Raw genomic sequence first — 25,816 nt, forward strand, 5'->3', positions numbered from 1 at the left:
CAGCTGGGAGATGTGCATTCAAAGTATAAAAAATACATAACTCAACCTTAATTGTCTCTATTATCTTCCACAGCAGAAAAATATACTTCTCCCAAAGAACAGGTAATCAATGCAAGTGGAAAAGCCTTTTACTACCTAGAAACTGAGATGCAGTTTTAGTTGTTCTTTAGTGTTCCACATGTGTTAATGGAATTTATTTCTTATCAAAACCAGTAAATTTAAAGTTTGTGGCAATAATGTAAAATATCTATACACCTATATACCTTTAAGATACTTATGCATTATTCATATTTAAAGCATGTAAATTCACTGCATACAGAAAAGAAGCTGGAGACTGCACTACAGTCAGACATTGAGTTTATTTCCATACACTGGAAAATCCCTAAATTTAATGCACAAGCATTTACCATTTAGTGACCTGTTTCTGGCATTGAACGTAGTGCTGAGATAAGCATTTAAATACCCTAAAATTAAAGGTAGCAATAAAGAAGTCCCTAAAAGTGGGATTCAAAACAAAAAAAACATGCTGAGCAGCTTATATCTATGATATCCAATTGGAAACATCGGGGAGAGCCATGCCACAAAAATTCTAATTCTCAGACTTGGATACACACAGAAATAACAAAGAAACCAAAAACAGGGCTGTGTGGTCTAGGGCTGTGGGTGTAAAAAATCGTTACGGATGGTCATCTAGTCTATTCTGCTATCACAAGCCAAAATTATACTTGACCGATGATCAACTAATTTGTTCTTGAAAGACCTCCAGTGATGAAAATTCCATTCTCCACAACCAACCTATTCCAGTGTTCCACTAGCCCCTCTGAGAAAAGAAGAAAAAAATAAAGAAGAGTCAAATTTAAGATCCTCTTGAAGTAAACTTAGCTGTAATTCCTCTATCTGGAAAGAACATAGATGATTATTTCATTCCTCTTTGGAGCTACTTCTAGCATATTAGAAGACTGTTACCAGGTTTCTGCTCAAACTTCTGTTTTTTTTTAATCTAAAGTACTATACTTCTCTTACTGTTTTATATTTTGAAATATGATCATAGGTTTAAAATACATTTTAAGAGGAAACTGGGATTTGGAACTTCTAAACTCTGATACTTACCTCACATTTTTCTTTTAAGACTGGGTGCTAAGAGGGACATTTTTTGCGTAATAACATTTATCAAAAAAGTGAAAGGCCCAAGTTTAATTCCATGCTCAAACACACAGAACAGCTAATTTTATGAAAAAGCAGTTTGGTGGTCCCAGACTCATGGTTCTTGCACAAACTGAAGATGGATATTTCCCTAAAAAAAAATTTAATCACTCTTCAACCCCCGGGCAGAGATGGAACCCAGTTATGGTCGTCAAATAAGCTTTGCTCAGCACAGCAAAAACTACAAGGATCTCTGGCTCTGCAGTGTGGTTCTATCCACTTCAGCAAGCACAGAGGTACCAATAACAACAGTACCTGGAATCAGGATTTCAAGCAGGAAATGTTGGCATCAGCTGTATTTTTATCATGAGTCTGCCACAGGTTTTGAGCCTTTCCAAGTACCTACAATCCAGACAGGAGAACTTCTTCCTTACTGTTGGTACCTCCAGTTTTCTTTTATAAACCTACTAGGGAGTAACTCAAATGGTGAAGAGCAGCCAAGTGTTCTTCAAGACTCTTTAAAATTATTTTTAACTCTTTTACAAATGAATGGGAGAAAATTGGGAAGAACAAAGTCAAAGGCTGAGTCCTGTATATGAAGAACAGGTGGGATAAAGAGATGTATTTGCTCATGCCTCTCAGAGGAACACAGCCACTCTTATTCTCTTGCTGCCACCATGTCTCAGTCTCCAGATATCTGCAGCCCAGCACTCCTGATCCATATTGACACTGACAACTTGCTTTCAGTTTTTTATTCTAACCTCTCTTCTTGCCAAGCTTTTTTCTTTTTTTTTTCTTTTTTTTTTTCTCTTATCATCTGTTCATCCCTGAGCCTCAGCCTTCTATTCCTACTCTCCCCAGCATGGAGAGCTGGACATGAGCTAAGCAGTGGCTAAGATGACATATGTGGTTGCCAGGATCGTTACTGGTGTTTATACTATTTCCTCTCAGCAGCTATTTACTGCTATTGTGTAAGAATTGCTGGTTTTTTCTGCTTATAAATATTTTGAATGTAGCACAACTCATGTTTCTTTTTTTCCTTCACAAATATAATAAAAGCAGTAACAATAAGGTCTCATTTCCTAGATAGGAGTCAAGTCCTTTATACATTGTCCAGGACATTATTACATCCATCTGCACTTCATAAGACTGGAATTGAAAAATATCTTCTGACCCTACCAGATTAACCCATATTAGAGATGTGTTCATATTAACATTGATATTTTTATATTAAATATGCAAAAACCCTCCCCTTTTTTGATAATACAATCAAATTTGATTTCAAATGTTAATTCTGACACAGTCAAGTTATTAAGTACAACTGTAACCCTGCAGGACTGGTTTTACAGAAATTTTAAGCTTTATCAAAGGCATTTTTATTTGGAAACATCCAATAATGAAATCCATAAGCTGGACCAAATGTGTAATTTTAATTAATTTTCAAAGAGAATGCATGTATTTTGATAACAGATACTTAATAAATTTAGAAATATACTTTCCATTTCAGAGTTTATTGAAAAATATATGCTTCATCTAGAAATACAAGTTGGAATAATTATGTCAGAGTTGTAAAAGAGACATATTAAAATTGAGGAATCCTACATCAATAAGAAATTTCTAGTAGAGATTAAACTCACTCCCTATCTTTCCAATCTTTTTTTTCCTACTGGTAACAGAAATCTACATACCCACAGCCACATATATTGCTGAAATTATAAATATGGCTTAAAATTAAAGAAAAAATGTATTTGTGAACATGCTACATTGCTAAAATTTCAGTTATTTCTTGCACATAGTGATAAAATCACAAGGATAGACACAGTGTCGGAAGTCTACTTAATTTTTGTTCAGAATTTATTACCTTCTGGGACTTTTTGTCCCCTGGTTATCCATGATCAAGTCCTGGGACCTCATGTCAAGTCCTGGACATATCTGCACATTTTTCCTCCCACTTTCCGTGAATTATTCCATTCTGCCCTTAAAACTGGGGACTTTTTTCTTAAATCATTCAAAGAACTGTTCTCTCTATTATTCAGAACTCTTCACACACCTCATTATGTTTAGATATAGTTTTCAAAGTTAGAATGGCAAATTAGCAAGCCTTTCTCTGCCATTGGTATTAAAATGTGAACATAAAATTTAAAAACTAGAAATGTAAAAGAAAACCACTTAAAATTAGACTATTCTAAAAAAAAGAGACAAGCTAAGAAAAAAGCATCACACTAGTTTTTTAAGAGTTCTGAAGTGCCGGAACATCATATTTTCATCATACAGACCTCTGCTATTTGGTCGAACAATAGTGGTAGTAGTAGTGGCAGGTTAATATCATCTGGATGGATAAGCAGTAGAAAGATAAGGGGTAAATTTGCATGTAATTCCTGAGAGTGAGGAATCATGAGATCTTAAATTCTGAAGAAAAGTATGATATAGGGGCTCCTAAAGTTTATGGCCCCAACTCCTCCAGCCAAACAAGCACACACAGAATATTGTCTCCATCCTCACACACTCAAAGTACCTGAGCTCCAGAGGAAGATGTCAAAATTTCAGTGCCTTTTAAAAAAAGGCATCTACTGGCTAGTCAGCAGAAGAGCTCCCAAAGTTTCACTGACAGTAATGACTAGATTAACTACAACAGAGTTTAGGCAGATGGGGCTTGACTTGTTTCCATCTCCCATTGTCTAGAGGTACTCAAGACATTCTTAGACCTTCAAGACATCCTGCAAGTCTAGTGGATATAACATAGGAGCTTGTGCCTTTCTGGACTGGTAGACAGAGGACAGGTAAAATACCTCAGGGCACCGCCAATGACACTAGGTTTCTATGTTTAAGCAAATTAATCAAAACTTTAGCTCACATACAGATGCTTAAATTTAGTCTTAATCTTGAACAGAATTGCATCCTCCACTTCCCCGATCTTCTGGCCAAGCTGCAGGCCTAGTCATCATTCCACGTTGTTTAGTGCAAAGTGTCTCTGTGCTTTCAGTGCCTATACCAGCACCAGAAACTGCACCTAAAATGCATTTCAAGTAAGGCCAAAAGCAGCACTTGTCCCTAAACTTACCTCATGCCCAGCTCACACACATGGGCATACCCCGACTCACACACCCAGACTCTCCCATGATTTGGTGACCTTCAGGAAGCTCAAACAGCAGCATATGCCATAATACATTATGGCATATGGGATCAGAAGACTTCCTGGAGTCTGGAAGCACAGATACACAGATCCTGCTTGTGGCACACTGGCAGCCTGAGCCTCTCCCTGGACTGGTAGGGTTGTAGCCACATGGCCCATCTAGACATGAAAATGCTTAAACTGAAGAAATATTTAGCTACCAAATCACTCTGTATAAAAGATATGAACTGTACTCCTTGAAGTTATTCAAGTGTAGCCAAATTTCCGCAGCTTTTTACTTTTCTTGCAAATAACACACCCTCAACAGAAGAGTAAGCATCATGCCAAATCTCAGTTGGCCTTTTTCTTTTTTTTTTAAGGCATAAAATAGAACTTCCATCTTATGTTGTTTTTAGAAATTCCTGATTCATCCTTGATGGAACCTCAGGCAAAATACTTTTATTGAAGAAGACATGAAGCACTGCTGTTAATGTCTTACAAAGTTAGGAACAGTTAAGCACAGGCTTTAATCACAGAAGTTCCAATAAGTCTTAAATACGAATGCTACTACATTTCTTCCTATAAACAAAGCAGACTAGAAGCAGACACAAATGAAAACATGTAGAATAGACCATATATGATATGGATAGAATTTGCAGTCTTTCTCCTCTCCCCCACATTCCTGATCTTATCTGAAATACAACTCCTTTGTCCCCACTGTTTACTGAATAATGTGTGAAAAAGCATTTTTAACTAAAACCAACAGTGTTTAACTGCTTTGTACTACTTTATGTTACTCCTATTCTCTGCAGTTTGTGCGTGGCTTTTCATACAGGGAAAATTATAAACATTTGACAAATGGTAACTACTCTTAACAGATGTCTGGAACAAGCTAAAGCAGACCCTGGCTAACGCCAGGATATACAAAAAAAAAAAGCAGAAGTTACAAATTATGTCTTCAAAGCACTGCTTATAAAGTGATTTTCTAAAATAATCAAATTAATGCCTGAAAACTACTGAATTTTTATAAAATGTTCCGTAACACAACAACAATATGAGCTGTGAACAGTTTAGAGGTATGTATTTTACTAAATAAAAAGGAACTGAAAAAATATTTTTCATTTGGTCTGTATTTGACTGCATTAATCTACTTCTTAATACTTCAGCTCTGCACACATTAAGTACACAAGTCAATACGTATTTGGATAAACTCATGATGTCAATGTGTCTCAGCATACAGCAGTATTGACAATACTGTATCTTTGTTCCATAAAATATTCTTTGCAATGAAATTATAGAAGCATATTCAACAAGAAAACATTCTCTTACCGTGGCAGATTGGCACAGGAGAATCCCACTGGTACATGCCATTTTGGTGACGCCTGCATGTCGCATTATTGTGACCAATCATTCTATACCCAGGTTTGCAGTAATAGCGAACTTTACTTCCAGCAGGACCACCTGTTTTATTTACAATTCCACCGTTTCTCAAGATAGGGTTTAAGCTGCAATAGGGAGCTAAATGCCAAAAAAGGGACGTTATTAGAAACATATAAAACACACTTAATTTACAAAGTTCACATTATTTTTGACATGTACAAACTTTGAATACCATTAAAATCAGTACAGAATCCTTTACATTACTTTTGGAATCCTCAGTGAAGATTCAGACTTCTTCTGCAGAAATGTCATGAAGTTCAAAAACACAGTTTATCATCACAAACCAGTTTATGAAATTGTACATGAAGAAGCTGCAATCAGGAAACATAGATTGTTCAGTAAGTTCACTCACACTTAGTAAACAGTCTACTTCAAATTTGATAAATTTGTAAATATAAAACTGCTCTTTGAGCTATACAATATACAAAACTAATTAGGAACAGTTTTATTAAAAAAATCCAGTGCACATAGGCATCTAATTAAAAAAATTAAACATTTTTCCAAATATGTTAAAAATTTGCATGACAAAGTACTATAGACTGATTCATCAGATGCACTTTTTTCAGATTAAAATTCATATAATTTTTTACATAAATGTTCCCACAAAGATAGTACATGACAATTGTATTAATTTTTTAGCAAAAAAATGTAATTTAAGTGAGTGCGGCTTCTTAAATGTTGAATTTACACTATATCTGAAGTAAGATGGAATGCACTTGTTTAAATCTAAGTTTTGATATTAAAGCAAACCTTGCTAAACCTTAATCACTACTACTACAAATACTGCCCACAGAGAGGTTTTTCTGACCAGTATGGTCCTCAAGAACTTGTGACATATAGATGAAATGTTTAGACGTGATGAGGAAGTAAAAAAAGTACAAAATTTATAATTGTGTCAAAAAATGAGTAATAAAGACCAGGTTTTTTTAAAACAAGGTTGCAATACCTGTACATAAGGATGGAGTATGATTACCCAAATTGGATCCAGGTCAAGCAAAAGTACAGGACAGTTTGACATACATGTGGAGTTTAACACAAATCTGTTTGTTGCATGCAAACATTTATCACTGGATAAAAGCAATATGAAAAAATTACCTTGACTCCATATTGATGTACAAGTCACTGCGTATTTGCAGCAGTGTACCATGTCAAGCTTACAGAGATTACAGAAGAATCATGGCAGGACCATGGCTTGTAGAAAATAAACCTGGCTGAACATCCACCACTGAAACAAGCCTACCAACATTCTTCACAGGGAAGACAGTGTTGAACTCCACTGATAACTAAACGTCAGTACCAAGGACACTGCGACTGTAACTGCTGCTACAATAGTAACTCTCTACACCATACTGAAATGTGTCTTAGGCATACTATGATATTTATATCATTTTCTATAGACAATTATCCAGTAGAAGTTGTGGTTTTATTTCACAAGTGCATAATTACAGAATTTGGTTTATATCTATAAATATTTTTCATATTATTTGTTTCTTGCACACATCCTTGATTTCCTTCTTTCAGCTTTCAGTATCTAGCTCTCTATTTATTTTTACTTTGTACGTATATTTCAAGACCCTAAGATGAACCTATGATATCAGTTACCACCTAAAGATGGATGTTTCTGTTCACTGACTATGGAGAGACTATGGAGTTGATTAGACTCCTAACTGAGATGCTTCCTTCAATTGTCTAGATTTAGAAGCAGTGTATCAAAGTCAATATTTCTAAGAAATGCCACCCAACAAAAGGAGTAAAACTAGGTCCTACTTTAAAGATGCTGAAAAATGTTGCCATCTGTTGAGATTCTACTATGAATTATAGTTCTCAATTAAGCAACATTATTTCTACTTGAAATGTCATTTTTATATATTCTTTCACTTGGGGGATTATTTGAAAAAAACTAAATCAAAAAGGAAAAAAACAAAAACCAGGATGAAAATCAATAAACTAGGATGGTCCAGTAAAACAGTTGTCTGGGGTCATGTTCTGTATCTCTTATAAGCAGAGTGACATTCAGTTACACACCTAAGTAAATGAAATAAATTACTAAATTACTCTTTAAATTTAAGAGGGGATTTGACATCTAAAGAAGCACAATAAACATGGCTTTAATTTTCTTTTCAACCTATTGAAGAAAAAATTATATTGTTATTGCAAGACAAGCTGGTTAAGACCAAAAGTCCAGCGGTTAAGACCACTGAAGTCATCTTCAGTAGCCTCTTAAGCACTAATTAATTTTAAATAGCCTAGGAGACCTTAAGAATAGCAGGTGAGTCCTAAACATAATATGCCATTCAGACAAAACTCCAGATTGATCTCCTCAGTACTGCAATTCTAAACAGAAAATATTTGCCATATGATGTGTAACCCTGTAGCCCAGTAATGCAGTATTGCCTTTGCTAGTAACAGGTCAAAGACTTTGTACTGAGTTTGCAAGTTCTCAAGACCAAGGTTTTTCAGGTTTGTGTTGTCTCAACCTTTTCTGACCTGCATGCAGCTTTGTTTTTACTTTGTTTAGCATTAATGGATTTTTTTCTTCTGGGTGGGTGGGTATGCCTAATTTGTTTTACTTCTGAATTATGTTTGTAATTTTCTATTATCTTTTTATGGTGCAATCACAGCTCTATATAGGTACTTGTAACAAATAATTATTCTGTGTAGAGTAAGATATTTAGGACTCCACCATGGTGATGTGTAGACAAACACAGGCCTGGTGTAACAGCAGAGGCCTTGAGGCGTGAGGACATGGGATACAGTGTAGAGGAGTACAGGCATGGTACGATAAGAGGGTGACAAGCTGTACGCCATCTAAAGCTACACACAACTCACCAGTGGTCAGTTAAAAAAATTATAACTCAGAGCTGGGCAAAAATGGTTTTCAGGCTTAGGTCAAAGAGCAAAGAAATAGTAACTCCACGTAAAATGGACTATATATAGTAAAATCATGTGTAACTTGAACTTGACCAACAGCAGAGTGTAAAAATGTGTCAGTGAACAAAAATGATCCTAAGTGGATCCTAGAGTGAGGAAGAAATCATCAACATTACACTTTTCCCATTGAAGGACTCTAGCTGCTGATGAGCTACAGTATCTCCCCCAACATACAAACACCAAACTGAAGCCATCGATCTTGGGTTTCCAAGGAGCAATGGAAGCATGATTGTAGCACCAGGGAAAAGGTTAGATAATGGGAAGTGTGTGTATAACAATTCTAACCATACTGTTTTTCTCTATAGTAGCTTTCATTTATTCTTTCTTCTTCTTTCTTTCCTATAACCATTTAATCTACACTAGTAATTCTTTTATTAACTGCTAACATTTCAGTTATACTAACACTAAATTCTTGGCTAGACATATAAAGCATAGGTTTTTTTACCCATAACAAGATTTTGAGCATAACAGGTTGTACTTTGCATTCTGATTACCACAGAACTTCCTGCCATTTTTTTAGCTGTGGTTAATTTCAACAATATATAGCGTATATGAACCTCCAAAGAGATCAGCTTTAAAATGGCATGAAATAGGGGACAATCAGGATGCCAAATTACACAGAATGACATCAAAATACTGAAAATTTCATGGGACACCACAGGGGAAATCTATCAGTCATAATTGTTGCTTATGTTGTAACAATTAACAGTGCCCAGAACCCAAAGGCATAGCTTAAGCTCTCCAGTGACCTAAGTGGTGTTCAGAAAAAAATCAAGTAAAAAAAAATCTTTTGAACTAAGAAGAAGAAATTGATATAAGAAAACAACAGGAACACAGAACAGCAATAATTCTCAGAATTTACTTCCACATCACTTTGGCAAATACACTTAATTCCTAATGGCTACTATTGCAAATTTCCTATAGAAATCCATAGCCTCCTTCCCTAGCTACCTTGATGACTCCTGTATATCTGCTGCTCTCAACCATCACTTCAACCTACTGTCACTACTGCTTACTTTTCCTGCCACCCCAAGTGTCTCACTTAGTGAATGGCAGCAGTTCCATTGGGCTGGAGGAAATAGGGAAGAGGAGATGTGGGAACTGAGATGTCTTGGTAAAGCTCTGTGGTCATCTGACATTGTGAAAGATAACGGCAGAGGTTCAAGTGTGAAAATAAAGTTATGAGCTGTGCTATAACTAGAGAAAAGACAGAAAGAATATTTGACACCAAGGTACCGGGTTTAAGAGCCCAAGGGAAGAACAGTCATGACAGATTATGCACTGAGACAAGAAATAGGGAGAGAGGGATTGGGGGCTAAGAGCCAGTGATGGAAACAAGAGAAAGAGAAGGACCCGGTTAGCTATTAGAAGTGGCATCAAAAGGATGGATGTATCAGAGACTGAGATTATGTTCAGAATAAAATGTGGTGCAAGGAAAACATATGTATGATTCAGGGAAAGAAACTGTAAAGAAAAATACATAAAATCAATTGGAATTGCCTAGTGGAAGACAGAGAAAGAGAAGATCATGGACTGCAGCAAGGAAGAAGGAGGATAATGAATTAGGGGAGACACTGTAAAGAGGAAGCAAGGGAAATTCAGGTGGGAAGCTAGAAGGGAGAGAAAGATTGACAAGAGCTGGATAAAGAACTATCTTATATTGTCTACCAGAGAACCACTAAAAGTAGACTGTGATTTGTAGGGAGGGGTGAATCAAGAATGGAGATCAGACAGAAAGGTTGGGGAGCACAGCTAGACTGGCTTGGCAGAGGTATTTTGACCAGCATGAGTGTGAGGTTTGGGACAAACCAGGTATGGTGAATGGGACTGCATGAAGTGAGGTGAATCCCTTGAAGTACAATAAATAGTTCAGCAGAGGGCAGTACAGAAAGGATCCCACATACCAGAAAGGGGCTGTGCCCACAGATTACCAAACTTTACAATTCCATGACTGTTAACAGTATCTCTAATGCCCATAATAATGTGCATTTGGTGATATGAATCATATATGTTTGGATAACTTATGTTTAAAACATAGATCAGATCCACCTCCTACTCCTACAGAAATGTTGATTAATGACATTTTAAAGTAGTGGCAGCAGGCAGTTAGTATGTCAGAAGCCAGCAACGACGCAGGCAAGCAGTGCCTGTAGTTCTTATCTATGTAAAAGCCCTACCAAAATTCCCAGTATTTTGTGCTGCAAAGGCAGTGAAATATGAATAGTCTGATACTCAGACAATTTATTATGTCTAAGCTATACATAGCATGAAAAGAAGGAAAGCATTTGAAGCAAATTATCTAGAATTCTGAAGATGGATTTTTATTTTACAACTCTGAAAAATCTTGTTGAAGACATTAACACTTGTTGAGACAGTGAAGGAATATTGGTAATACTCCATAAATTCCCTTCTTAATCTACAGTTTGGTAATTTTTAATCTGTTCTTTAAACGGAACTCCCTTCAGAGTCCAGGATTAAGCAAACACAATATCTTCTAGGATCAGGAACTGACATTTTAACTGAAGAACCACACACAACGCAATAAACAAAAAATGTCTGAAGATCTGTAGTGTAAGCAAATGCTTAAAGAATGTCAGACCAAAAACTACAGCCACTGCCAACAGACTGAAAATTCTGGGTTTAAGCAGGAATCTCTACTGAGTGCTTATAAAAAATTGCAGCCTTGTACCCAGGACAACTGGAATAAAAATGCCATTTTTCTCCCAGCCGATTTCTGAGAGGGGATCTGTCCTGGAACTTCATGAGGCTTAGAAGATACAGGTGCAATGACACAGGAGTGCTCTCATCTAGGAATGACAATGTTTTACCACAAAATGTGATAAACTTCTATGAAGCTGTTCCAGTGACCTGAAGTAGCTTTACATTTACAGATTTAATTTACTTTTCCAAATGACAAAGCATCCACATTCTTTCAAGGCCTCTTAAACACGAGTGTTTTTTGCAAGGCAACATACTGAATATTTTCAGCTCACTTATAATCACAATGTCCATTTGTCACTTCCAACCGAAGACCAACAGGGTAATAACTGCCTAGCTAAATCACATATCACTAGTCAACTGATGTGTGGACAGCAGCACAGATAAACAATGATTTTGCATTTGCACGACCATACTTTTCCTTTCACAAAGCATATTCTCTTAAGAAATGGAACATTTAAACATTTATGCTGAGATTTTTTTTTTTTCTGTTTGAGGCACTCTAAGGGAAGTTCAATTAAGTAACTCCCAATTCCAAATTAATGTTCTTTGAAACTGGATGTCCAAAACTCCCAGATGATTTTGTAAATCTCAGTCTCACAGTGAATAATAGGACATTTTCTCTAAGAATTTATTTTAGCAAAGGACTTAATTTCCCAGAAGTATCTTTGATCAGTAGTCCAAAAACTTATATGGAGAAGATACTTATAACTATTCACTGAAACAGTCCTAAGTTTAAAATTATAAATAAACAAAAAAACTTCCTTCAAATCCCATGTTGCCTTCATTTCACTTACATGCTAGATTTTTTGTTGACAGATAAAAAGTCACAGCTTAGTCCACTGCTTCCTTCTAACTTTCCCTTTTGGATACTTACTTGTTTTCATCATCATATTACCAGGGGATCTTACGTCCTTTGTGCTGTTATTCTTTAAATATCCAATAAGGCAGAGGTTTCCTATCATTCTCACTTTAGACATTCTCACTTTATAGATAAGAAATCAGACACTGGCTTAAGTAATTAGGTACGGTCACACAAGAAAACTAACCATATCTCTTCTGATTACTAAAACATTTCCTTAATTAATGGACCATCCATTCCATATGTTATTTTTCACTTTATAATGTATGGAATCAAAAAAAGAACAATACTCAACCAGACAACAAAAAAGGTCTGGCTGTCATTCTTTTTCTTTTGCAGTTTATCTTTAAATCTAACAAGTACACAGTATGAAAACAGCAAGGTAAATTTGCAAAGGCCTATTCCCTCTTTAGTGATATAACTGTAAATGTCTGCATCTTCAAAAATGAAATATCTGACTAAATAACCTACTATTTATAGTACAGATGTTCTTACTGATGGTTCAACATTTATGAATGATCCTGTTTATATTTCTCTTGATTCAAAGTACAGTATAACCCTCCGTTCTGTGACTTTCCTGCTGTATTTACAACAGCAAATCACCACCTAAAAGTTTAGGAACCACAGAATAAACAATTATAAAGAGTCTGATGAAATTCTTCATACAATTGCCTTGTCACTTCTAACCAGCTACTGGAAAATGTAAAGACAAAACCAAAGCAATCAATAGCCTTTTCTTTTGAATGGAAATAGAGAAGAAATAGGAACAGTTGTTTCACAGGTACAAAGCTTAAAAATAAGATTAAATGAATGGTGAAGAATTAAGCTTCTCGCAATAACAGATGAGGTTAAAAGAGCAGAATAAAGGTGTGGTGGGTTGACCTTGGATGGACGCCAGGTGTCCAGCAAGTTGCTCTATCACTCCCCTCCTCAGCCAGAGAGAAAATATAACAAAAGGCTTGTGGGTCAAGATAAGGACAGGGAGAGAGCACTCACCAATTACCATCACAGGCAAAACAGACCGAACTTGGGGAAGATTATTTTAATTTATTACCAATCAAATCAGAGTAGGGTAATGAGAAATAAAAACTAAACCTTAAAACACCTTCTCCCCACCCCTCCCTCCTTTGTGCCTCAACCCCACTCCCGGTTCTCTCTCTTTCCTCCCCCCAGCAGCACAGGGGGACGGGGAATGGGAGTTGGGGTCAGTTCCTCACACGTTGTCTCTGCTGCTCCTTCCTCCTCAGGGGGAGGACTCCTCACTCGTCTCCTGCTCCACCGTGGGGTCCCTCCCATGGGAGACAGTTCTTCATGAACTTCTCCAACGTAAGTCCTTTCCGTGGGCTGCAGTTCTTCACGAACTGCTCCAGCGTGGGTGCCTTCCACGGGCTGCAGTCCTTGAGTCACAGACTGCTCCAGCACAGGCTTTCCCATGGTGTCCAGACCATCTTGGGGGGCATCCCCCTGCTCCGGCGTGGGGTCCTCTACAGGCTGCAGGTGGATATCTGCTCCACCGTGGACCTCCCTGGGCTGCAGGGGGACAGCCTGCCTCACCATGGTCTTCACCACGGGCCGCAGGGGAATCTCTGCTCCGGCGCCTGGAGCACCTCCTCCCCCTCCTTCTTCACTGACCTGGGGGTCTGCAGGGCTGTTTCTCTCATGTATTCTCACTCCCCTCTGCTGACTGCAGTTGCTGTTGTGCAGCAGGTTTTTTTCCCCCCTTCTTAAATCTGTTCTCCCAGAGGCACTACCACTGTCACTAATGGGGTCGGCCTTGGCCAGAGGCAGGTCCACCTTGGAGCCGGCTGGCATTGGCTATACCAGACACAAGGGAAGCCTCTAGCAGCTTCTCACAGAAGGCAGCCCTGCAGCCCCCCTGCTACCAAAACCTTGCCAGGCAAACCCAATACATAAGGTAAAATAGAGATCTGTGGTGAGGTTTTTAATATATATATACACAGTTCTATTGGCAGGCAATTACAAATTAGCTAAGTAACCACTTGCCTTATTTAGTCTTGAATGACTAACCAGAAGTCAAACAAAAGCCTGTAAATGTTACAGAAGCAATGTCAACTTGCAAAGTAGCAAGTTAAGAGTATCCCTCTGCTTCCCAAATCACCGTGCCTCCAGCAGATGTGCCAAGTACTGTAGTGCACTTTCATTCCTTCCACCACTACTTAAAAAAAAATAACCCACCTCTTCTTTGTTATGCTTTTATTCTACCTTGCTTGGGTAGGAATGTGCATGCAGTGTTATAAATTATTGAGGGAGAACAATGCCAAGAAGCACATTCAGCAGGTGTCTTTCAAAGCATTTTAAAACTTTCATCTCTTACAGAGTAAGTTTCCTAGCCTGGGCTCAGCAAGTTCCACTTTCTGTACTAACAGATCTTCCCCATCTGTAATAAACTGCACAGTTTTGGTGGAACCCAGCTGCACCAGTTCAAGCACTACAAAACAACAAGCAAACATTAAAAAAAAAAAAAATTTCAGCACACAATACCTTTTCCTTATATTTCTGGCATCCTTTTTAGTGATTTTACCATACTACATCCCTTAAAAGAAAAAAGGGTTTACTTCCCTAGAGCTGCAAAAATTTTAACCGATGCTTCCCCTCCTAGTTTCACTATGCTATACAGATACTCACTAGATTAAGAAAGAGATCATTCAATACCTAGGTGTTATTACAGTTAGGAAATTTATTATTTGGATTAAAATCATGCCAGTGCCTCTATAATATGTCAAAGCCCTTAAAAGAATACCCCTCTGCCGCAATGCTATAGGTCTTTTCTAAGATTTAGCAAAAAGCCTTAAATGACAAGATAGAAAACATACAAGTAACATTAGACAAATAGCTTGCACAAGTAAAGTTGCATGCTAAAGAAAATATTAAGCCTTCTTCTGAAAGCTTCTAGCACATTTTAAAAGTGAAGAAAATTTGTATCTACAAATGAAATCTAGTTGTGACAAAAGTACAATTTGCAAAATTTTGTGCACTGGCATAGTAGGGGAAGAAGGGGAGGGTTGTGGGAGGGCAGTAATTCATTTCAATAGGTTCTTCATTATGAGGAAGCCTGCTGGCTCAGTCACAGCTGCCACAGTATCAATAGCCTTTTTGGGATCTTGTATTTTTCCTACTTTCACGATGTTTCTTTCCCTCATTAAGATTCAAATCCAATTGTTTATGCTGCCGCTCACTGTTACTCTTCTTTCATGCTGATTATTTCCATTGAATCTCATATAAAATGTATAGAAGTTTAGAGAAAAATGCAGGCAGTGACTGTTAGTGAAGCAGAAAAAGCAACACAGTTGTTTTTTTCCTAAAACATAGCCATAAGGACTGCGTATCTCTCTCCAGTCCCCCAATGTCATTATTAGTTGTGGCTAATGCCATAACAATTGATGAATTGAGCCCAGCAATTAGACAGACCACTTCTTCACTACTGAAAAACATGTTTTGCATACACACAAAGGTGTCAAATAATTTCCCATTCCTCAAAAGTCAGTCTCCTTAATGATTTGATACTTACAAAATAAATCCTTCACATGAAGTCTATTCTTGTAACCCTGATATTCCTTCCTCACTTTAAATTCATGACAGAAGGCCCACTCCCTTCACTGCCACACATCTGAGGGTTATGTGACAGATTCTCTTCGTTCCTTCTTCCACACTCTCAATCCATCTGTTAGGTCCTGCAATTTCCTTTTTCCTATGAAAAACTAAATGAATCTCCGGTACGCTTGAAAACAACTTCCTTTTCCCCTGTCCCTCAGCTTCAGTTTGTCTGTAGTAATATTCCAAATGCTGCATGCAAGGTGGAGATAATGCTTTTACTAACTGGCTTTTTTCCCTGATTGCTCATAGTTCTGCTTATAGTTCTTAAGTCCCCAAAACAATGATAACTATTACACTCTGAGCTCAGCCCTGATCTTCGGTTTCAGTAACAAGAGAAACTATCCAAAGGTTAGATGGCCAGTGCATGGATGGTACAGGAAAGGAGTGAGCTCTGTGAAAATCATCTCCCTAAATGGCATTTAGCTTGACTAAATGGGAGATACCTGGTGCATGATAAAACGTGCTTCTAAAACATTCTTAGTATTCCTTTCTCTACTTAATTTATATTGACAATTAATAGCCACCAAAATTAACTCACACAACCTTTACATTGTTAATCAAGTCCAAACACAGAAAAAGCAAATGTTAACAACAGACAGTAATTATCACCTCTTTCTCTCTCTCACTATTTACATCACATAAAACATCCCTAAGCCAAGTCTTTCAAGAGCAATGTGTCTGCAGAGGTATGTGTGAAAACACCTTAAATAGGCTGTAAACTGAATAAGGGTCAATATGTCTACACATAGAGTATAATCCAGTATTGCAATACTGGTAACTGATTTTTTTTCTTAATAAGGGACAATTTTTAACGCTATTTAGATAGACTATTTACATATTTTCATGTCACCACAACACCAGATTCACATGCAGCCTGTTGAAGAAGTGAGGGATTTTTTTCACCCTGGTTTTCCATTTATTTGTACATGAAGAAAAGCATAGTAATAAGAGTTGTGAACTGCAACTCAAGGAAATCGTAAACCTAATAATTGTGCACTGAATTGCAGGTGGAGTACCATATACCATTTCAGGATCAAAATTTCTCACTCTTGAGTACTTTAGTGTAAATGTAAGGGCTATCTCTCCCACTACATTTCAAAGGCCTTGCTCCAGGTCTGGTAAGACAAGATAGCACGTTGCAGACAGAAGTATTCACTGGAGAAGTATTAATCTGGAAATCTTTGGCAAACTGGGAAACAATGGAGAGTGCTTACCTTGAACTTGCAATAGAGTGATTACACGTCCTCAAAATGTACATTATAGTCAATTCTCTTTAGAGAAACAGACACTGTGTTACAAGTTCTAGTTTGATGCTAAATAGTATATGTAACCATGAAGTATAATTTAATGGAAATCATTAACAGTTACCTGAGTAACGGATCTTGAATCCTTTCTTGCTGGTTGCATGATCAGTTGACCAGCGAAGATATAGCTGATTCATTTTGCTTGTAAAGTTCAGTTGTCCGGTATGATTTCCACTTAAAGCAACCAGTAAAGGGCTTTGCCCAGAAGAACCTTCAGAGATGAACAAAGAAACCATTGAAGTTTTAAAGTACTACCAGTTTAAGTAATCCTTTCCATATTTTAATTCAGCTGTGAATGTGAATATACAAGGAAAGAATAGGAAATAACCTGGCATATCATTGCCAGTGAAATAATTAACAGAACTCTATTTAAACTATCCATCCAGTTTTAGGTTTTCACTAGAGGGCATAATAAAAAATCTTGGTACAAAAAACCTGAAATATAAAATGAGTGGTTTTTCCATAAACACTGAAAAAATAGTGGATTTTTTTAAAAATAATTTCTATTTGGTGCAATTACTTTGAATGAGATTAGGTTTCTACTCCTTGTCCTTTTCTATCTATTATTTATTTAAGCTCTTTTCACTACTAGTGAGTGGTAGCAATTCTATACATTCTTTAACATTGTACAGCTTGTATAATTTTAAACACCACCATACTACATAGTGAAAATATTAGCTAAAAAATGTTCTGTCCCATGTAAGATCACCAGAGTTTCACTGTGGAATACACATATATACAAGTAGTATGAATTTACAATACATAACTTCATTAGGACTCAGTTCTGTTAAAAGATAGTGTGTTTATTATAGTATCATTTTAATGTAAAAAAATACACACTTATGGTAAATACAAGATGCTGAAAAAATGTGTCCTGGCACTAGACCACAATATCTTCAGCACAATAAAACCCTAGAAGCACAAATAATGATCTGAGGGCTAACTATGTAATAAAACAACATGTATGCAAGAGAAAAAAAAAAAAATCTGTATGTCAAACCAATCTCCAACTGAAAGTTTTCTCAAACATGAAATGGCATCTTCTTCCATATGAAGGTTATGATTTCTCCAGCTGAACTGCTCCCTTTCATATGCTCACTACACCTTTGCCTCTGTGTTTTTCAAGTTTAGGAAAGCCATGTTCAACCAACATTATCTTGGCCACAGCAGCTATTTCAAATAAAGAGGCTGCTTCTTTCATTTTTGCTGAGTTTGAGCAGCTGCAGCCTGATCAGCTCTTCTTATGTTGCATGAAAACACAAAAATAAAACTGAATCAAATGGCACCTAAAAATTGAATACAATTGTTGGCAGCCTTCTCCCCCTCCAGTCCAATAAGAATATTTTCTGATTGGGACATTTAAGGTACAAAAGGGAGGCTATAGAAACCACAACAAATCAGAAAGATTAAGACAACCTCCCATTTCTTAGGAATTGCAGTTCAGTCACCATAATGACAACACTACAACTACGTGAGTATTACTAAATAAATTCTAAATAATAAATACATATACAAAATAAGAACAAATTAGCATAGCTTTAGACACAGCATGCCCTCATCAAAATGCTTTACGGCTTGTTTGTTTTTCATATTAGAGAGTTAGTGTTTGATGATTACAGTGTAGGATAAATGATGAGGACTGCTGAGGTCAATTCCTATTTTTGCTTGAAAAAGTGATTTAGAACATGACAATTCATTTCATTTCTCATGCTTCACCCTGGGTTTTGTAAAATCTGTTTAATACACTACTTGTTACAGTTTAGAATATATATTTTCTTTCCAAATTCTCAAATAAAGGAGCTAAAAGTGTACAATTACAAATAAAGATCTACTACACATGAAGAGGTGAGAATCTTCCCTTATTAGTGATCATGAAATTAGTTTGCAGCACCACATGCCACACTGCATTTTTTAGCCATTGGGCGACCAGAGGAATGACTCAATGTATTTTAGTTTGCTTCGTTTTTCCTGAAGTTGAGTTTCAGTTTCCGTACCTTACCTAGCAGGCAGCTCTTCAGATGATGTTCATGGAAGTCAGCAGCATGACTTAGGTGTTCTTGAGTCTGATATTTTTATTATTATTTCAGAGTTTGTCTATATAAGGAAATAAATACTCAACTTCTGTGTGCTGATCTGTCATATGATGCTTTCCTGAATATTAGGTAAAAGTTGACATTTCCATCTATTTTCAATGACAGAATTTTGTTGATTTATTTCAGGGAGAAAAAAGAAATAATTGAAGAATATTTGCTGTGTTAAATGAACGCTATTCAGTGTGAGCAGCCTTAATACAGTGTTTTCAAGTTCAAAAGCTTTTAATAATTATATTCATGGTACATATATGGCTTCTCTGGTTTAGAATACAGATGGGGATTTCCTAACGGTATGACTAAGTGGGAATGACTGGATGCCTATACTGATCATCATCCAGCTGCTGAAGTACCACAATTTACAATGTAGTCAGTTAGGTGTAGTCACTATTTTGGTTTGCACTCTGAAGCTGCCTTACAAAGTAATCAGAGACCTGTGCCTTAGCAAATACTATTTCTCTAAAAGTTGTCTTGCCAATCTTTATATAGTTTCTGTGTAAATTTGGTGATGTACCTCTACCTGCTGTAGATAGATCAGTGCAGTTCTACTAACCTAAATAAAGGTATGCTGTTTTGGACCATACAGGATATGACATATATTTATTGCAAAATGCAGCAATAGAGGGAAATACCTAAGCTAGCTCTGAACAAGCTAGTCTGAGTTATATCCATCACTGGAAACAGTAGAGCCACGTCAGCATTGCCTTCTGCCCCAACAAACTCATCATGATGAGATGTAGAACTAATTAGCCTAGCAAAGCACAGTGCTAATGTGGCCACAGGGACACAAGCAAGTATCTCTGCAAAGCACTGCAATGTGCCATATTTAAATATCAACTTGTTGACAGCTAGCTCAGGAATCTCTACATGGCACTGTATTGAGAGGCTATAAATATGCCATTATCTTTCTCATTTAAGTTTGCTGGTAGGTGGTAGAAAAAATGACTTCAGTAGAGCTGCACTGGAGATGAATTTCTAAGAACGTGATTTCATGTCATGAAATGACAATGCTTAAAAATGTAGTAACTATGATAATTCTTCTCCAGATCTATTATTGATAATCTGGTTCCATTAAATTTAAATGCATAAGAAAGAAAACAAAAATATTCATCGGGAACATGAAGCAGTTTCAACAGAATTTTTCAAAAGAAAACAAAGTGATCAGACCACTAGAAAAGTTCCAGGCATGCTACGTATTGTCTTGATGTTAAATACAAAATAGAGCAGAGGAAAAGACAGTCTTAATAGATTTTTTTCAGACTATTTTCTCCACTAACCTGACACGGACCAACACACACATTATAAAGAAAAAAAATTGCTAATGAACTGCCATTTTTAAAAGAATGAAAAATATTGTGGGTTTTTTTCAAAATGCTGTTATCAAAAAGTGAAAAAAATAATAATTTTAGAAATTAAAAACCTACTAAAGAAAAATACTTAGAGCAAGATACCTCAAGAGATATGACCTTTTAATATTTTTCATGTTATGAAACTCCCATAGTGAGTATTAATCAGTTCTATCATAGTTATCATATATTCTTGGTTAATGAGGGAAGATATGATAATGGTCTCCAAATGAATAAAAATATATTAAAGAACAATCAGGCACTAGTTATTCTCATCAATGAGAACAGAACAAGTTATAATAAGCTCAGAATTCGGTAGAAAATAAGAATAGCCTGTTAATTAAATAGGGCCCTTTGAGAGGTGCTGCTATGAGTAACACTCTAGAAACCGAGTTTTTGTCATTTCTCTACTCTTTGCCCTAAAACAGATGGTCAAATACTTTAACGGGTATATTCAAACAATGTGCAGCACTGGTTCTGCAATGCCATGGAGAAAGTAAACTAGGTATTTGGACTCAAATTTAAGTATTGGGACTCAAATAATGTTATTAAATTGGACAAATGGAATTATGACCCCGAAATATTTCCTCACCAGAAATGATCCATTACAAACCAGCATGTTAACTTCTCCTTTCAGACACCTCCATACATTTCCCAGGAAACAGAAAGTGGTGTGACTTTCATAAGGATGCTGCAGCTGCTACTGCTCCTCCTCTAACAACATGTAAGAAAATTTAAAATCTTCTTTGTCTTGAATACATCTATAAAAACTTTAATTGGCTAACAGATTTAGATTTAAGGCAAAAGGAATAGAAATACTGGACTATTGTTTAAGTTTCAGATGTATCACTGCATTATGAAACCAACAATTGGAAATCAAGCCCCACTTGACCTGATATTTGTTCTTTTATGGTTAGATAGAATTTACATCTCTCTTACCGTCGAATACCTCCAGCTCATCAAATTGCTTTTCACTTTGAAACATTTCTACAAAGATGGAGATGTTATATCCTGGCTCAACCTTTATAGTCCAAGAACAGGTCTGAGAATTGGGATAGGTGCCTGGGTAACCTGGACTGAGGATCACTCCTGATGATTCTGTACGGATTTCATTTGCTGGACATTGTGCTAGAAAGGACACAAGAAAACAACAAGAGTAGCAATGAAATAAAGCATTTCCTTTCCATGAAAAAACCAGTATTATTTTTCAGAGATATGTATGCTTGAGGTTCAGTTTCCAAATGAAAACATGTTAAAATCATATTCTAGATGGAAGGAACAATAAAGTTCCCTTTAGCACAAACAGAAACAGGACCACCTACCTTTATAAACCTTGCGTTTATGAAACAGGATACTAATTACAGTAAAACATTCATCCAGAAATGTGTCACAGCCCAAAGGGTTTACAGTTAAGGGATTCACATATGCTGGTGTGATCATTCACACAGGTGAGGTAAAAGGCCTGGTAAAATTTTTATTTGGAAACCTGGTAGCTGTCTTCTATCTGAGGTCTAAAAAACCCCATCCACCTTTAAGAATGAAGTCTGTTACATAAACATGACAACATACTGGAACTTCTAGGCACACCAGATCAACTGAAAGCATACATGTTTTGTGCACACAAAGGGTTTATTTTGGATACAGAACACTCCAAGTCATCTAAGTAAGACCTTCTCAGCAGCCACTTCCCCTATTATTTAAACTCCGAACTCATAACAAACGATTTCACCTGGTATTCATAGGTGTTTATGATGTCTGCATATGACAAAGAGTATACTGTATTAAAATGCTGTGAATTTTATATCCTAAATACTGGTTTTAATTAAGAAATTCTTTTGTTGGTCACTGTTTTTCTTTAACATTTTGCCTCTCATGCAGGACTGATTTTTTCATGTCTTCGCTGTTGAAGTCTGATACATTTCATTTTGTACACAGTTTCATAATATATGTGCATTTTAACAATTTTTTTTGTGCCAGATTCACAAATATATCTTGACAGAAATGCATTCCTGGAAACTGTCTAGCACAGTACCCAAGTACTTCCATAAATTAAAGGGTGTAGGAAAGATGAAAAGTGTAACAACAGAGGGAAAATGATGGGGGGGAGGGGAACGTTACAGGGGAAAAACCACACGTAACTATCAGAAACAAACATAAAAAACTGGACCATTTCCCTTAGTTGGCCTTTTACAAACTCGTAGGTGAAATTTAGGTTCAGTTGTAGCTAAGAAGAATTTTGCTGTAAACTTTTGGAAAACAGTATCGGGACTTTATCTTTAATTGTCCTCTCAGAGAAATTAAGCATACTGGTAGAGAAGGAAATTATATTTTATAAAAGATGTGCAGTCTTTACCTTCTGTTCCATACACAAATCTGAACCCTCCACCAGAAGCAACAATGCAAACAAAATAGGAATTTAATCAATTAATTCACAGATAAATGAACCATCGCTTTCCTACATAGTGCATAGACCTTTACCTTTGAGAAGCTGGCTTATTCATGTCCTTTCACTAACCTGGATAGAGTTTTCCAGACTTGCGTGAGAAAGGTAAGAGAAAGTGTACATGCCCGAGTGCAACAATACAACATTCCATTCGTTGTCCCAGATTCTTTAGAATATTTTAAATAATGATACATTAAGTGAGAAAGATATTAGTTTCAAACTTAACTTACAAACTCATTTTCTGCGGACTAACAATTTCTTAATGGCACCAAAGTTTAGAAAAAAGAAACTAAAAATCAGAACAGTTCTTTTCTGACTGTTCCAAGACTTCCCTAGATCTGACTTACAGGTTGAGCCTTCAGCACAAAAGTTGGGGTGATTTTTCTTCAGCTGTGATTTTTTTTATACTATAGCATAAATTATAAATCACTTCTCTAAAAGCCACTCTGATTATTTAGGGATATAAGAAGGGGGAAAGTGTGAAAAACTAAAAACTACTTATTACTCATTTTTGTCATAACCTTTTCTTCTTCAGTCTGCTCTAATAGACTGGAGAATATGTAGCATTATCATGCCAGCAAATGCAGGAAGAAATATTAGATTTTTGAAACCCTCTCTTCCTCTCCTCCCCCTCATCTTGTTTAGCTAAAAAATTTCTTCAGTCAGAGAGAAAAATGTCAGCATGTGAAAAGGAGGGATGTAATATGCAAGTGAAAATATACCATCAAGCAGGGAGAACAAGGTGTGGGCTGGGGAAAAAATGGCAAGGAAATAATTTTTCCTTGGCATGTGTCCCTTTCTGCTATCACTTGACAGCACTGGCTATAGCAGAGATGTCTCTAAAAGGTAAAGCCATTTTTCATAGAAGACATCCTAAGAGAAAGAAAGCCTATGGGGTAATGGTATATAAACTAGTAAGAATCCTTTTGACAAATTTAATTCAGGAATTTTCTCTTGAGATAGAAACACCTGAAGCCAAATTACACCCAGAAATTTCACACAAGCTTCTGTGTAAGAATACAGCATTGCATGTATTTAATGCCAGTAGCTTCTCTTTCTCATTATCTTAAAATGATACACACTATTACTTTGACTTCCTATATACTTCAGAATAAGAGAAGAATAACGTGAGAAAATACAGTCAGCAAGTGCTCTGTCTCATGAATCTGCAGAAAGTACAAGTAAACCAGCAAATTATCATAGAACAACATTGGGCAGAAACATATTGTCAGATAAATAACAGTAACTATTTTCCCTTAGTTAAATACCTGAGACTTACTCCCGAGCAGAAGTTTGGCTAGCTATGTGGCATTTCCAGTCAGACATGCAGTAAAAGTGCTCATCAGTGATGAAGAGTAGCTGACATGACACAGTTCCACAACCTCCTTTACCCCATAGTATCATTTGCTTAAGCTAGAAGACTGTTTTTAAGAAAAGAAGATGGCTTTTACTGATCCAATATTGGCTTCAACAGAATGTTTGTTATAATGTTGAAGTCTATCTACTAGAGCAACTTGTAGATTAACAGCTGGTTTTCAAAGTTGTAAATTGCAAGTATCCTGGAGAAATCAGTAATGCTGTCAGACTTTTCACAGCAAAATACAGTGATTCTTTTCAACACTGAAAAACTACCACTTCTCTGGATAAACTATGCTTTAAGAAATGGTTACGATCAACTAAACATGACAAAAAAGTAGTTGCAAAGCACAGGACATTTGGAAGGAACATATGGGACTGCAGCAAATGCCTCTGGAATGGTTTTTAGTAGACATGCCATATCTAAAAACTAACAGCAGATATGGTAAGGATACAACTGCCTTTTGTTGCCTGCTTTTCCTCAGCATCTTAGGGAGTTATGGAAATGACCATTGGTCAAATTACTCGTGAAAGAAATTATTTACTGGTCATTCAGATTTGGGGCCTGCAAATAAACTCTAGATGTTACACAGATACAGCCCAGACAAAACTAAAGCCAGGTGATCTCATAAAATGGAAAGTGTGATGGTACATTCTTCAGAAAAGTTTACAGTTGGGTTCACCTAAAAGGTTTTTATCACAGCCCTTTACATGGGTGCTCTTTCAGCGAAGTTCCCACAGGTATCATTTCCAAAGAGGTGCACTATAAGTATCTTCTTAAGAACAAGCTGCATGAACTTGTGTTTACTTACTGCAGCATATGAAGCTTTGGGAATCTGGGTTGGAGGATTTTCAAGTAAGAATAAGATTAAAAATTACAGTTCGAAAAACCTGAGATCAGTTTACAGTGATCCACAGAACACTGTCATAAAGTGTTGAAATATTCTTCACTATCTCAAGAAACTCACTGCAAGTATATGAAAGAAAAGGAGCCAGGGAAGGAAATGCAGTGAGAAAACATAGGAAAGTCACCAATGCAGAGAACTGAAAATTGCTAGTTTCCTTTGGAAAAAAGAAATCTTATAGAATAAGAAGAAAGACAATCACTCAAGAAAGCACAGACACGTTGACTGTGAGCATCTCAGAAGCCTCTAAAAATGCTCCAGATGAGAATTGGCCACTGTAAGAATGGTCTGCAAAAAGAAAAAGAGACAGGACTAAGAAATTGCAGGGAGAAGAAAAAAAGATAAAAACCCCACAGAAATTACTTTTTCTGCCTTTCTCTTTCACCTGCTTTGTTCTTAAATCATCTATTTTTTCTTGTAAAGGACATCAGAGACAAAAAGAGAAGCAGAAAAAAAGGCAAGGAAATAGCTTGTTTGCTAGGTTTGAAAAAATAACAACAAAAATATCATTTTTTCAAAAGCAGGTAAAAGTTATCAATAACAGAGAAAGA

General features: G+C 36.5%; 1 protein-coding gene across 1 annotated transcript in view; it reads right to left on the reverse strand.

The window, feature by feature from the left end:
• Window positions 1-25,816, reverse strand: part of CSMD1 (CUB and Sushi multiple domains 1) — a 1,244,186-nt gene that overhangs the window by 97,534 nt on the left and 1,120,836 nt on the right. Inside the window, exons 47-49 of the mRNA XM_052809685.1 lie at window positions 21,501-21,689; window positions 17,190-17,336; window positions 5,585-5,773 (exon numbers count right to left, since the gene is read on the reverse strand). Of these exons, the coding sequence (XP_052665645.1) occupies window positions 5,585-5,773; window positions 17,190-17,336; window positions 21,501-21,689 (525 nt within the window). The remainder of the gene's footprint in view (window positions 1-5,584; window positions 5,774-17,189; window positions 17,337-21,500; window positions 21,690-25,816) is intronic.

This window comes from Harpia harpyja, chromosome 15 (assembly GCF_026419915.1).
Source record: "Harpia harpyja isolate bHarHar1 chromosome 15, bHarHar1 primary haplotype, whole genome shotgun sequence".
NCBI classification, from domain to species: Eukaryota; Metazoa; Chordata; class Aves; order Accipitriformes; family Accipitridae; genus Harpia; species Harpia harpyja.